Below are 14,592 nucleotides of genomic sequence, written 5' to 3'. Positions count from 1 at the left end.
TCGACAAATGTGGGTTTTATGCGAGCGTCTGCCCCCTTTCCAAGGCCACTGCTCTACGCATAGATTTGGGGCTTTAAACTGCTGTGCTTTCCCCAGGAAAGGACATTATTTCAAATACGCAAGGTAGTTCATTTTTCCAGTTTAAAATATTCAGTCGATATGGGTAGTTCATTTGACGTGGTTCACGGATCGGTCTGGGAAAACTGCTTATGCAATTGTGCAAGCACTCTGGCCTTTTAGAAATTATTTCTGAGGGATAAAGCTTCACTTCCAGTATTCATTTCACATTTTTTCCTCAGGCTCCGGGACTGACTGACCCGCGAGTCCATGCCAGGAAAAAACACATAAGGCAAGATATGAAGACTGAAGCTGCAGGCAGCTACCACTTCCTAACTGCCTACCTCAAGCTGGCAATTTTATCTCTTAAAAAAAAATGAATTTTTGATGCGATTATAGAATAATTTGCTTGTTCTACCTTTTAGAGCTATTTATTTTTACAATACAGGTAACTTTAGAATCCTCACAATTCATGGCAAGTTAAATATGATTTTAATTTCAAAAAGGGAATAAAAGAGTGCTCGCCCTTTCAAGTTCATCAAACTTTTTAAAACAGGAAAACAGGCAGTAATTCCTTATTTTCCTGGCTAGTTTGCACGGGTCTCTGCAGGAAGCTCAGGTAAGGAGCGTGGGGCTTTAACGAGTGTGGACAGGAACGTGCTGGAAGACCTACCACTGGCTTCCCAAATCCAGCTAGGCTTTTAAGCAACCAAAGTATTTTTCAGAACTGTAAATCCATTTACAAGGGCCCCGAGGTCGTGCCAGCGGGTTCTCGTTATGCTGGGGGGGGGAAGCCGGGAGGAGTCCGGCGTGCTCCCCATGGGAGGCAGGGCCCGAGCTCGCAGCCGCCCAGGCCGCCCGCGCTCAGCCGAGGCAGGCAGAACCAGCCGGGTTTAAACACCTCCCGGGAAGACGGACTCATGCTGTGGAGACTAGAGGGTGGATAAGCTTTCTCCACAGACGTCATTTCTCCAAAAGAGTCCTGACACACACACACCACTTCTCCCAGTTGACAAAGCTGACGGAATGGACATTAAATTTTCATTTATAACATCCTCCAGCAAAAGCTCAATAGGTTACTCCTTTCGGTGCTCAAAGGAAACAAAAGGTCAGAAAGGAGAGCAGAGAGAAGTTAGATTAACAAACACACGGGAAGCACACACTGCATAACAGCTCGCACGCCGACGCCACCGCCACAGAGTTATCCGCGTCGGACACCCCAACGCTGTCCACCTGGTCTGACATGCGCTCAGTCCATGGTTTACAACCTCTGAAAGAGACACTTTAAGAAACAGTGTTGACAATGTGGAGATGGCAGAAAAACACACTTTCTATAAAACAGCTCAGCGAACTCTAAATTCGTGTTTGCTTCGGAGGCACTGAAGCACTGCTCTCACCCCTCCCTTCCTGCACACGTGACTGTGGAAAGGAAGGTAAAACACTGAAACTGGACACGGACACCCCACTATCACCGGTTCTCCTAAACAGATGCTTTCTCATTACGCCTCATGCTACTTTGTTTCTTAAGTGTGAATATTACTCATGATAAAGTTTTCATTCCTTCCAAAATGACGGAAGACACAGGGCTGGCCTCTCAAAGTTTCAGCACTAGAACCAGCAGCTCATCTTTCCGGAAACCTTAGATGGAAGGACCCTTTATCTGGTGAGTGACCAGCAGACCCGCCTGGGCTGGGCCTGCAGCCGACACACCCACGCCAGATGCCTGCCCCGAGGACAACGGCCCAGCGGCCCGGTCCCGGCAGGAGGGAGGGACGGTGCACGGGCCCAAGCGGAGTGGTAGCGGGGCTGGCCGCTGAGCCCCCAGGCTGGTTCTGAGGCCCCCCGAGGCCCTGGGCCCTGCCTGGAGAAGACCCCAGTGGCGGCCAGACGCCGCGCGCTGGCGGGAGAAGCACCGTGCGGGGTCCCAGCCGTGCCCGTCAGGCCTGCCCGGCTGGCGTCCCGGGATGGGGCCAGCCCCAGGGCGCGCGGGCTGTGCGGGTCCGCCGGTGAGGACCCGCAGCTCCGCGGCCCCCACAGTAGCAGCCGGGGCCCTCCTGCCAGGCAGAACCTCCTGCCCACGGAACGCCTGGGCTCTGCGTGCAGACAGGCCAGCCCCACGGCCTCCACCGCGGGCGCCGGGCGAGGCCGCAGGATGTGGACTGAGCTGTGTCTTAACCGCACGTTCTGTCTGGAGCATCTCGGCCCAGACGAGGAAGAAGGCGCATGGCGCACATGGAGCACGGCTGTCTCTGCCGGCCCCGCCCCGTAGGAGCGCCCCGCCTCTGCGGGGCCGTGCCAGCCTCGCTGAGGCGCTCTGCCTCTGGAATTGGAGAGGAGCAGGGGAAACGAGCCTGAAATTTCCCTAGAGAACAATGCCGAGGGGGAGAAAGCTGAGGCCCGCGGCGGCCCCGGCCCCTCTGCCCCGGGGAGGACAGCGTGGAAAGGCGTTTCGGGCCCTCGGGCTCCTTAAAGTCTTTGGAAACTGAAGCTCAACAGCCCGCTGTGAGCCCCTGGCCTCAAAGAGCAGGGAGGCCCCATCCCACTTGCAGGGAAATCGCACGCGCGTGGCTGCGAACGAGCACCGTGAAGGCGAGTTCTGCCCAGGCGGGGGGCGGGGGGCACTGCCGCGGGAGCCACGCGGTGGCGTGAAGCCACACGGCTTTAGGACGCGTGCGGCTGGGGGCACGCGCTCTCCTTGCAGGTGTGAGCGTCCTGGCCCCAGGACGGCCACGCAGAAGGAAATCCAGGCAAAGGGCAGCAAGGACCATGCCCACAGGAGACACCGGTACCCACTGCAGAGAAGATTCGAGCATGAAAAACATGTTGCTGTCAACAGCCTGCGTCACAGGGAAAAACCATCCTCCCCAGACGGTCCCGTTCCATCCACGCCCAGCACCACCAAGGCGGTCACGGAAGTCAGCCGCTTGCTACTGCACGGGCTTACTCATGTTTTCTTCAGCGTCTACGTCCATGGCAAAGGGCTCTGGAGGGTTTCTTGACTGGCGGAGAGTGTTTCTGTCTGAAAGACAGCAAGGAGAAGGCAGTGAGTGCAGGAGAAGGACGAGGCGGCTGTTCTCTGCGGCCAAAATCACAAAAGGACGAGGCCAGGGCTCCTCCAGACAGAACGTTCTGGTGCCTCCTCCTCCTCAACACGTCCCAGGGTCCCGGGGTCCTGGCCAGGGCTCTGCAGTGGGGTGTGTGTGTGTGTGTGTGTGTGTGTGTGTGTGTGAGAGAGAGAGAGAGAGAGAGAGGTTTCGGAACCGTGCAGGGAGAGCGGCCTGGAGTCCAGGGTCAGCACCCTGGACAGCAGGAAAGCTATGTCTTCAAAGACAGAACCCAAGGGAGCGTCAGCCCATGTGCCATCTGGTCTTTGCTCTGGTTTGGTTTGGGTACAATCTAAAGCTACAAAGTAAGAACGAGCTCCCACAGCACTGGCTCCTCTGGCCTCCTGAGCAGCATCTCACTGGCGGAGCAGCTGGACATCTAACCCTCAGGCTCCCACAAAGCTTCACCTGCAGTGGAGCCCGGGCTTAAATGGGAAGCATAAAACGACAAAGTTTACACAAATCACTGGAGAGAATCCTTGGGATCCAGCGCCAGGCAGCGTTTGCAGACCAGACACAAAACGTGCAATCCATAAAAGGAAGACGATGATAAATGGGATCTCATCGACATTAAACCTTTCGCTCTGCTAAAGACCCTGCGGCGATGAAAAGACCAGCTACAGGCTGAGCAAACATTGGAAAACCACGCATCCAACAGGCCAGAGACACAAGACCTTCTCAACAACACGGCGCCGGGACACACGAGCCTGCCGGAGGGGGGCAGGGATGCTTCACCCAAGACCGCACACGCCTGGGCGTCCGCGTGAGAAAGGGCCTTCGGTGGCACGAGCCGTCAGGGAGGTGGGACTTAAAGCCAGAGGCGGGCGAGGGCGAGGCGAGACCAGGCTGCCCGCGTCCTCTGCTGGGATGTCAAACGGCACAGCTGCTCTGGGCAGCCGCCGGGCGGGGGGGGGGGGGGGGGGTTAAACCCCCCTGAGAAACGAGGACCTCCGTCCACGCAGGACGGCAAACCCAGGCCCGGCAGCCCCAGACTGGAAACAGCCCAGCGCCCTTCGGCAGGGAGCCCGCTGAACCTCGGTGGACCGTCCACACCCAGGCGACAACAGGAAGGAACAGACTACTGACGCAGAGGACAACCAAGACGGACGTGCAGAGACTCAGGCTGAGTGAGTGGGAAAGCCAGTCCCAGAGACCACGCAGGTGACAGCCTCTGCTCCTCAGCTGAGCCTGGAGCCACAGGGGTCTGAACGCTGCCCACTTGTGCACAACATTCTGGAAACGAGACAACGGCAGAAACGAGAGCAGATCTGTGGCTACGGGGGTCTGTGAGGCGGGGCGGGGTGCGACCGTGTGGCTGAGGCTATGAGGCGCCGTGCAGTGGGGGTGACGACGGGCATTTGGGCTCTGCTGGCTCTGAGGCCAGCGTCCCGGGGGCGCAGAGCGCTGGGGAGGGAACGGGGCTCGGCCTGCCGTATTTCCCACAGCCACGTGTGAAAGCGCGTGCTCTCAGAACAGAGGTCAGTGTGCAAGCAGGCAGAAGGCACCCGTGTCCGCATCGCATTAGTGAGCGCCTGGCCCGCGAGAAGCCGGCCTCCCTGTTGGTCTGGGCGGGAGGGACGCCCCTCCGCAGCAGCGACAGGGTCTGAGGCGCAGGGAGGCCCCTGCTCCAACGGTGTGCAGGACGCGGCGGGCTTCCTGCTCCTACACCCCAAGTTCTGAAACAACGGACTCCGAAACGCCCCCCAGTAGAAGACAACCAGGCCGAGCCTGGTGTTCGGACTAAGAGTAGAAGCCAGCGGTGTCCGCAGAGCAGAGACCAACACTGTCAGCTTCTACACACGCCAACTCTCCTACCAGAGGCTAGAAAGCAAAGCAGAAGAGCGGGTGCAAGCACTTCACAGCAGTTTGCATAACCACTTTGCTTCCGTCCTGAGAGGCACCCCGCATGGCCTGAACTACAGACACGTCAGGATGAAAACCCCATCCCAAACCCACATGCACCAAGATTCCAGGGCTGGCCGGTGGGGGAAGGGCTGTCTTTGAGAGCACGATTCTGGCACTTGTTCAGGAGTCCCCCTGAGCGCCGAGAAGTCAGCTGAACTTGGAGGCAGTGAGCTGTGAAAAGCCCACGAAGCTTGGCATCCAAAGACCTGGGATTTAAGTTTAACTTGGTTCCAATTATATGTAACTCCACCTTTTCTTTTTTAAACAGAACCAGACAAGCTGCTTCCAGAGTTTAGGGAGAAGAATAATCAAGTCTGACGAGTCAGGCAAACGCTGAACTAAGGGCACCGTTAGGTGGGGCTGGGCCCCAGACTCGGCCCCCAGCCTGAGGACGCCGCCCTCGGAAGAGGGAGAGGCAGATTCTACCCTGGCCCTACCTGCGCGCACGCACGTTAATAGGGGGGTGCTGGATGCGGGGAGGGGGTGGGGTTGATGCTGGCGGGAGTTAGATGCTGGGGGGGGGGCTGGATGGGGGGTTGGGGGCTGGACGCGGGGTGCGGGGGCACACAGAGGAAGACCGGGGGGGGGGACCAGCCCACACCGCCCGGGCAGCGCCAGTCCTGGGTGTCCGCGGGTTGCGACCGACTTCTGAGGACAAGTCCGGTTGGCGGGGCTGCATTTCCGAGGTGGGGGTGGTGGGTAAACGGTCGTCTGCTGTGTGGTTCCTCGCACACCAGCAGATGCCCGCGTTGCAGGACAAAGTGCAGATACGCTAGAAAGGCAACACTCCCAGCGCTCCTGCCGCACCGCGCCTCCCCTCCGCCTGGGAAGGGGCTCCTCACAGCCAGGCTGCGTCAGCACGTGAATCCTGTACTGCGCCTGGGAAAACGCTGTAGGGATTCACTGACGATTCATAGACTAAAAAACGTCTAAGACAAGCAGTAAACTTGACAGAAGTTATCAGCAATTACTACTGGTTTTTATCCATTTTACTTTCCAAAAAGGGTGGTTTCGTGAAAAGTTGTACACAATCATTTTTTTTTTGGTCTTTTTAGGGCTGCTCCCCAGTATATGGAGGTTCCCAGGCTAGGGGTCGAATCAGAGCTACAGCTGCCGGCCTGCGTCGCAGCCCCAGCAACGTGGGATGCGAGCCACGTCTGTGACCTACACCAGAGCTCACGGCGTCGCCGGATCCTCAAGCCGCTGAGCGAGGCCAGGGATGGAGCCCACGTCCTCATGGATACGAGTCAGGTTCATCACTACTGGGCTGCGCTGGGAACGCCTACCTAACCGAACGACTGTTACGGGCGCCTGCAAATTTTAGAGACAGGAGTGCTAGATGAAGGTCACTCAGGTCGGGTCTTCGCTGTGCCTCAAACGACCTGCTAAGGCTTGACTCATTCTGCAGCTGTAGCGAAAAACCCGAATGATGATTTGATTACTTACTTAACAGAGGAAATGGACGTATGCAGTGCTTACACTGTTTGAAGAAAAATAATCTGAAATCCAGCACCTTAATCATGCATGTTTAGAGAATGGTCCTCGTGATTTGCGCTTTGCTTCCAATACCATCTAAACAAAACATGACTGAAATATTCAAAACATCCAATTTATAACATTCTACAAGGAAATCGTTTCCATTCTAGGAAACCACCCACGGCGTAGATGCTCGGGTCAGTGGCCCTTAGAGCGTCTGCACGCGCTGAATGAGACGGCGTGCTGTGCCTGGCAGAGAGGTCCCAGCGTTACTTGTAGAAAACATGTTTTTCCTAGTGGAACACAACCTGGAATCGTGAAAATAAGCATAGCACTCGACACAACACCTCCGGGAACTAACAAGCAATGACAGCAGATGGCTGCAGAACACACGAGCTTAACATGAAGAAGTCAATTGCTCTCCTACGTGCGAACGATGACCTGGAATTTGATATAAAACCACAATATAGCGTTTACATCAGCACCTCTCAAAAATAAACTACTGAAGTGCAAACTTAAAAAATACATATAAGATTTATGTGAGCAAAAGTACAAACCTTTTTTTTTTTTTTTTTAAGGCTGTGCCTGCAGCATATGGAAGTTCCCAGGCTAGGGGTCGAATTGGAGCTGCAGCCACTGGCCTACACCACAGCCACAGCCACGCCCGATCTGAGCCACATCTGCAACCTACACCACAGCTCATGGCAACGCCGGATCCTTAACCCACTGAGTGGGACCGGGGAGCGAACCTGCATCCTCAGGGTTGCTAGTTGGGTTCCTTACCGCTGAGCCACAACGGGAATGCCCAAAAAAGTACAAAAGTCTGATGAACGAAATCAAAGAACTAAATGAATGAAGAGACAATCCATAAACCTGGACAGAAAGACTCAGTTACGTCGTTGCTGGCTCTTCCCAACTCTGTCGAGAGAGCCAAGTAACCCCAGTCAGACGCCCAGCCAGGCCGTCTTGCAGAGGTCGGCAGACCGAGGCCAGCGTTGCTCTATGCACAGGCAAGACGCAGAGTAGCCGGCAGCACTGAAGAGAAGAACCAATCTGGAGAACCGTCAGTTCCTGGCTGCAGGACTTCACCGAAACCACACAACCAAGCAGCCCGGTGCTGGGGAAGGATGCCATGCAGAGCCACGGGCCGGACCAGGGAGCCCAGAGGCAGGCCCACGAGATGCGGCACCCGAGCCCTGACAAACGAGCAGACGCCATGCAGGAGCAAAGACGGCCTTTTCCATAAATGGTGCTGGAACAGCCAGACGTCTCATAAAAATCAAACGTCACTAAACTTCCAACTAATTCCGGCTCTAAGAGTTGGAGGGAAATTATCAGAACTTCGCTCATGTTCGAAGATTCTCCTACAGGGATTATCACTTTTGCTTTCCCAGAGTTTACTGTGCATCTGTGGTTCCCAATTCTTACAACAAACAGAGGGAGAAAAAGAACGCTTACTCTAAGCCGCCCTCCGACACCCAAGCAGGCCTTGCTCCGTGGTCGCTGAGGCCGTCTGGGCGGCGGGGGGCAGGCTCCTTCTGAACCCAGGGGGCTCCGTCCCCACTGTCTTAGTGCAGCGGCCACTTTCCAGAGGGACCACCCCCTCCCCACCGACAGCTGCAAAGGCTGGACCACGCAGATCTTAGCATGATGTCACAGTTCACGAAGGCAGTGCAGCTGAGCAAAACACACGCCGTGTTGGCCGTGTTGCAAACACGCGAGGCAGAGGCTAGAGCAGCACCACGGAGGGCTGCTGGGGGAGCGCGGGAGCTCAGGGCACCTGGGCCGTGGGGAGGCCGGGGGGGCGCTTGGGGCCAGTCCCGCCCCCGCGGCTGCTGCACGCGTGGCCCCTGGGGGGGCCCAACTCCCATGAGCCGCCACAAAACGGTCTCCCTGGTTCAAGGAGAAAGGAGCTCTAAACGCTGATACAATTTCGCAAACTTGAGGTAGTTACTCCCTTCAGCCACCCCTACTCTACACACTGCACGAAACAGGCATGCTTGCTTGCAGGAAATCAGGTAATTTACGAGGCCTGCAGCCAAACGTCCAGATGGTTCCTGTTCTTACCCTTGTTCTGCCCGACACCCACTCCAGAAGGGCTCTGGAGGGCAGAGCACGTCCCCGAGGGAAGACGAGCTGGACACAGCGCCCACCCCCGCCTGGCAGGTGGGCTCCCCCCACGCTAAGGGCCTGTGGCTGCCGCGCCTTCCAGCCCCCGCTGCTGAACGAGAGCGCGTCCAGGGGTGTCCTGTCCCCACGAGCGGCTGCTGCCTGCCCGAGACACCCGGGACCACCCGGACTGGACGCGGGCCTGGGTGCGGCGATCGGTGGGGACGCAGGCTCCCCATGGGCAGGCTGTGCCCCCAGGCCTGGCCGCACAGCCTCCCGCCCGCTCCTCTGTCCTCTCTCCCGCCTGCTCACGCCCCGGGCGACTCCAGAGCCCTCTGCAGGCCGAGAAGCCCCAGATGGAAAGCAGCCCGGGACCTCGAATAACTGCGGGGCCGGCTGTCACGGCCTGGCTTGCCCGCGCGTGGCCACTGCCCATCGTCCTCCTCGCCCACACGCGTGCCCGCACACACAGACCCGCACGCGTGCACGCGTCCTCTCTTCCCTAACCTCGGCAACAGCCGCCTTTAGACGTGTGCTCGGATCAGTAACACCAGAACAGCAAATAACCACCCGCTCAGCGGTGACTACAGGGGAAAAAACCTTCCTGAAACGTTCTTTTCATAACTATACTTTGGCTTCGAAATGGACGAAGAGTAACAAGACATTTGAATCTGGTCCATGCTTGCTCTAATTAACAGGCCTAATTAAAATCCTGTTTATTTGAAAATTATACTTTATTTTCCGGAATCAAAGGGGAAAGGGGGCTGCGAGCTGCCTTTTCAACGTGAACCCTAATAATCACACTGAGAACAGGGCTGTCGAGACTCCACCCCGTCTGCGGAGTTTTTCAAGTGCAGTCCCACACTTAACACGTGTGCTTTAGAATTTCAACTGTCAAACCCGGGGGGCCCTGCCCGACCCTGGGAAACCCCCAGCTGAGGGGGTCCTTACCAGGGAGCCTGGTTCCCGTTGGTACAAACACAAGGACCTGCACCCGCATACCTGTCACAACAGGTGCCAGGAACCTGGGCCGCCCAGGCACACCGGCAGCTGTGCCCAGGGGGCTGGAGACCTCCTTCCTGTACCCGTGTCCCGGCAGACACGGTGTCACCGACTCCTCCAGAGACCGGCTACCAGCCCTTCCCTCCTGACACACAGCACAGCAACGCATAGTACTTCAGGTGGCCTGGCCCAGAGCAAACTCCAGGCCTGCAAGCTGGTGCTGTCCCTCTGCAACTGCGTCCTGTCCCCACGCCTGTCCCCCCGCTCAAATCCCAGGGGCTGCACACAGACCGTGCTGAGGCTGTGGCTGGAGGAACGGTGGGTGGAGGGTGGGGGAGTGGGGGGATGGATGGGGGTGGGGGGTGAGTGGGTGGGTGGATGGATGGATGGGGGTGGGAGGTGGGTGGATGGATGGATGATGGGGGTGGGGGGTGAGTGGGTAGGTGGATGGATGGATGGCGGGCGGGTGGGGTGGGTGGATGGATGGATGGGGTGGGGGATGAGTGAGTGGATGGATGGATGGATGGGTGGGGGTGGGTGGTGGGTGGATGGAGGAATGAATGGGGGTGGGTGGTGGGTGGGTGGATGGGTGGATGGATGGATGGCGGGTGAGTGGGTGGGTGGATGGATGGGTGGGGGTGGGAGGTGGGTGGATGGATGGATGGATGGGGTGGGGGGTGGGTGGATGGATGGATGGTGGGGGGGTGAGTGGATGGATGGATGGATGGATGGGCGTGGGTGGGGGGTGGGTGGATGGATGGTGGGTGGGGGGTGGGGGGGTAGATGGATGGATGGTGGGGGGGGTGAGTGGGTGGATGGATGGATGGATGGGGGTGGGTGGTGGGTGGATGGAGGAATGGATGGCGGGTGAGTGGGTGGGTGGATGGATGGGTGGGGGTGGGGGGTGGGTGGATGGATGAATGGTGGATGGCGGGTGAGTGGGTGGATGGATGGATGGGGGTGGGTGGTGGGTGGATGGATGGATGGGCGTGGGTGGGGGGTGGGTGGATGGATGAATGGTGGATGGCGGGTGAGTGGGTGGATGGATGGATGGCGGGTGGGTGGATGGGTGGATGGATGGGGGTGGGGGGGTGAATGGATGGATGGGGGGGGGGCGTGGATGGATGAATGGATGAACAGGGAGGTGAGTGAGTGGGTGGACTGAGGAAGAGGCAGACAGAGGAATGGGTGCGTGATATAGTGAGTGGATGGGTGGCAGGATGAATGGACAGGTCTGGATGGGTGGTGGCAGGAAGGAGGGATGGCTGGATACACGCCTCCCACCCCACACCCCCAGCTGCCCCGGCGCTCTGCACCTCACAAAGGGGCCCCCCTCAGAAGGCGAGCCAGGGGGGAAGCTGCCCGCTCCCTCCAGACCAGATGCGTCCGCCACAGCCACTGCAACTCCTCACTTTACAAGGAAAAGACGGAGCGGAGCCTTCAGTGCCCGAGTCTCGGGTGGCACCCGAAGCAGCACCCTCCACTTCTCCGAAAGGTCCCCACACCCAGTCACAGCTCCATCCTGGAAACGTGAGGGACCCAGCTGGACTGCAGCACCATGCAGGGTCGCTGCCCACAGGACAGGGGCCATCACGCGGGACGCTGCCAAAGCCAGCCTGGGCGGCGGGGGTGTGAAAGAGCCTTTGGGGTCACCCCCTCCCTCCTGCCGCCCCCTCACTCAGCAGCAGCGCCCTGAGCGGACAGAAGGACTGAGCAGCAGCCAGCAGGACTGGCTGGGGCCCAGGGAAGGCCAGCGCAGGTCTACCTGACCCGCTGGTGTGACCTGGTCTCCAGACCCGCCCTGGGCCGCGGCACCTGCCGGGGCAGCCGGGGCTGCTTCATGGGGTCCTGGGCCGCACTTCCAACCACAGCTTCCTGATGACCAGCCTAAGCCATCTGACTCGTGCAGAGTCAGTGGCCCACAGCTGGTGGCCCACTGTGTGGACAGGGATGCCTGCAAGGATTCTTCGGAGGCAAAGAACAAGCACTGCAGTTGTGCGGCTACGAAACCGCGCTGCCCCACTGCTCTGACAGCTGCCTTCGGAACAGGCGCGTCACGCGGTCTCGACTCGTGACCTGGAGACCTTCAAATTACACAAGACGAAGCGGCTGCATTTCACAGCCTGTAAAACTCCGCCAATTCGGGACACGTGGGATGGCCAGTCCCAGGAACGCTCTTTGCTCTCAGAGGCATTTTATTTGTTGCAGATACAAGTCCGACTGTGAACGGGAACAGGTGTGGCCAGAGACCCAAGGCTGAACAGCCGTCACAACAAATCTACACACACAGGACTGTCGGCGAACACGACCCACGGGCTTCCTGTGATGCTCAGCTTCTCGAGACGCTGGTCTGCAAACGTCCCGCTCGGGAACCGTTCTCCCCGCGAGGAACGGGTGCAGGGGCACGTGGAGACCCTCAGGCCCGCACCCGGCGGGCGAACCCAAACCACATTCGTCACTGTCATGTCCAAAAGAACGACGAAGGGTGATTCTTACGCTCCCCCAAACGCCCCGGTGTAAACGCTCAGTGAAGAGGGGCCACGGGGGAAGCAGCGGCGAGTCTAAATTTCGGGGGTTAGTGACCACTTCCTGCGGTTTTGGCTTCTGCCTTTGTCTTATTTCTGCTGCTTGTCTTGGTGCCATCTGGCTTTTCAACGCCTGGCTGAGGAGAGCAGCCGCCCAAGGTGGGCGCAGAGAGTGGCAGCCCCTCGGGACGGGGCCTGCGTCCTGGGCACATGCACGGCGGGCACGGAGCCCACAGAGGTCTGGCACCAAGGCCCCGGCCCAGGCCCGGTGCGACACTGCGCGAGGTTCTGGCACATCGGATCGCCGCCTCTGGAACGGATGCCTTCTCTTCTCGGAAAGCCACACGAAAGACCCGCGCTCGCCGGGTCTCCTGAAGAGAAGGGGGTCTCCTGCCACAGACGACCCCGAAGACGCTGCGCTGTGAGAGGCGCGCACCAGCTCGTCAGCGGTGGGAGCAGCGTGGCCCCCGGGAAAGAGGGGGCCGCTCCCCCACCAGGAGCACGACCCCCCGCCCCCGAGACAGGCGCTCGTTAATCGGGGTACATGGAGGCGGCCACACCCCAGCTCCCGACTCAGCCGAGGCCAGTGGGGTGCGACTTTTCTAGCCAGGGACAACTTCTGAATCTGGTGTTACGGAAACAAAATTGATTTTCATGTCTTAACACATCCAGTTCAATTCAAGACTGCAATTACCTGGAGTGGCGGGGGTTAGGAATTTGCCGTCCGTGTTTCTAAAAGGAAAACGCTGCGACCGTGGCGGCCGCGGTCTCAGCACAGCACGCAGGGCAGTCTGCACGCGAGCAAAGCCAGTCACGGAGGCAGCAGGGAGAAAACCGCTACAAGGCCCGTCTCTGAGGGAGGCCCCGTGCTCGGACCCAGACTCGCCAGACGGCCCAAACCCTTCCGACACACACGGTAAACCTTGAAGCCGAGGTGATTTCTACACCTGCTTAGAGACGTGTTTTTAAGCCGCCTCTTTAAGCTACCCCGGCTGACACCCCACGACACGCCAGCAGAAAGCAAGAGGCTACTTTAAAGGGAAGGGCCGGAGGGGTGGCCTTGCCAAGACCAAGTCACAGAGCACCGAGCAGGAGACACTGCCCTGTCGCATCCCAAGTCCAGGCAGCTCGTTCTGGAGTGAAAGACAAGGGGTTACCTCTCCTCTCGGAGCGTTTCCTGCGCCTCCTTTTGCGCCGGTGGCCCCTGGCACTCAGGATGGTCCCCAGGGCCAGCGTCCCAGCCACGAGCCCGGCCAGCCCCGACCTCATCCCGGCCCGCGGCCACTGGGGCGGGCGCTCAGCAGGCATCTGAGCGCGCGGCTGCGACAAGCGCCAGCCCCTGTGACACGTGGGCGGCGGCTCCTCCTCCGCCCCGGCCCATTCATCAAGCAGCAGTCACTCCCGAACACACCCCCAGAGGGACGAGGGACAGCCAACCCACCCTGGCGGCACGGGCGCACAGCACGAGGAGGAAGAAGACCAATCATCCCTCAGCGAACAGAGTCCTGCCTGCCCACGAAAGCTGGCGTCCCCAAGCAGACAGAACTGGAACAGTGAACAGATCCTCCGAGGGGCCGATTCACAAAGACGCTGCACGAAGTCACAGCTCCCGCAGCACGGCTGGGGCCTTGGCAGCCGCAGGTCACAGCCGGCCCACCTGCACGTGGGCCCCCAGGGGCCGGGAGACTGCCTGGCAGAGCAGCCACGCGTCACACACCCCTCAGGGCGGGGACCGGCCTGGAAGGAAGGCACCTGCACCCAGAGCCTGGGGATGGGGGCTGCCCGGGGTGGGGCTGCCCTGGGGTGTGTGGGGGGGGGGGGGACCGAGGGCCGAGCCCTGAGTGAGAGAAAAGGCAGGTGAACCAGCTGGCCAGGCTCATCCTCGCCATCAACTGCACCTGGTGTAAAAACCGCCCCCTCCCAGCAGTGCCCAGCTCCCCTCTCCAATTCATTACTCCCAAGGCGCCCACGAGTGAAGGCAGGATGCGCCTGCCTCAAGCGCCCAAGCCACGTGCTCAGGGTCAAGCAGCCCTCCTGCCCCTTGGAGTGCGTGCGTGTCCAGACTCCCTCCTGGAGCCCACAGGCCACTGGCCTGAGCACCCTGCGCCTTGTCCCCAGCAGCTCGGGGAGGCACCGCGGCAGGGCTCGGCCACCAGGACTGGCCCTGGCCTCCTGCTCCAGAGACCGAGCCAGGGAGGAAACCGTGTGAGCCCCGGGGCCAGAGGCGCGTGGCTCTTGGCCAAGAGAAGGCGCTGGCCGCCGGGGACGCCAGCGCAGGCTCTCGGCAAAGGCAGAGGTGGCCTGCTGGGGTTCAGACTCCTGGCAACAGAAGAGCGCTTCAGGATAAAGTGGCCCCCCGCTGCTGGGGGCCCCCATTCGGAAGCGTCTCTCTGGTTGGCGTTTGCCCTGGGTTC

The 14,592-nt window shown here is 59.5% G+C and overlaps 1 protein-coding gene across 18 annotated transcripts in view; it reads right to left on the bottom strand.

Moving 5' to 3' along the window:
• The window catches only part of ADARB1 (adenosine deaminase RNA specific B1), a 109,119-nt gene that overhangs the window by 38,945 nt on the left and 55,582 nt on the right, over window positions 1-14,592 (bottom strand). For 9 of the 18 annotated variants that reach the window (XR_014823969.1, XR_014823968.1, XM_084989785.1 and 6 more), the window contains 2 exons: window positions 3,002-3,076; window positions 1,208-1,339 (listed from right to left, as the gene is read on the bottom strand). Coding sequence is in view for 16 of the 18 variants with exons in the window: in XM_084989785.1 (XP_084845911.1) it covers window positions 1,208-1,339; window positions 3,002-3,076 (207 nt within the window). In the remaining 2 variants the exon portion in view is untranslated. The remainder of the gene's footprint in view (window positions 1-1,207; window positions 1,340-3,001; window positions 3,077-14,592) is intronic. The other 9 variants (XM_084989793.1, XM_084989795.1, XM_084989787.1 and 6 more) reach the window with 2 other exon arrangements.

This window comes from Sus scrofa, chromosome 13 (assembly GCF_054392235.1).
Source record: "Sus scrofa isolate SSC_HxYL_T2T_F1_AM1 chromosome 13, Sscrofa_HxYL_maternal_Yorkshire_Landrace_v2.0, whole genome shotgun sequence".
Lineage (NCBI taxonomy): Eukaryota > Metazoa > Chordata > Mammalia > Artiodactyla > Suidae > Sus > Sus scrofa.
Note: the sequence above shows the minus strand (reverse complement) of the source record. Positions and strands in the feature narration are given on the sequence as shown.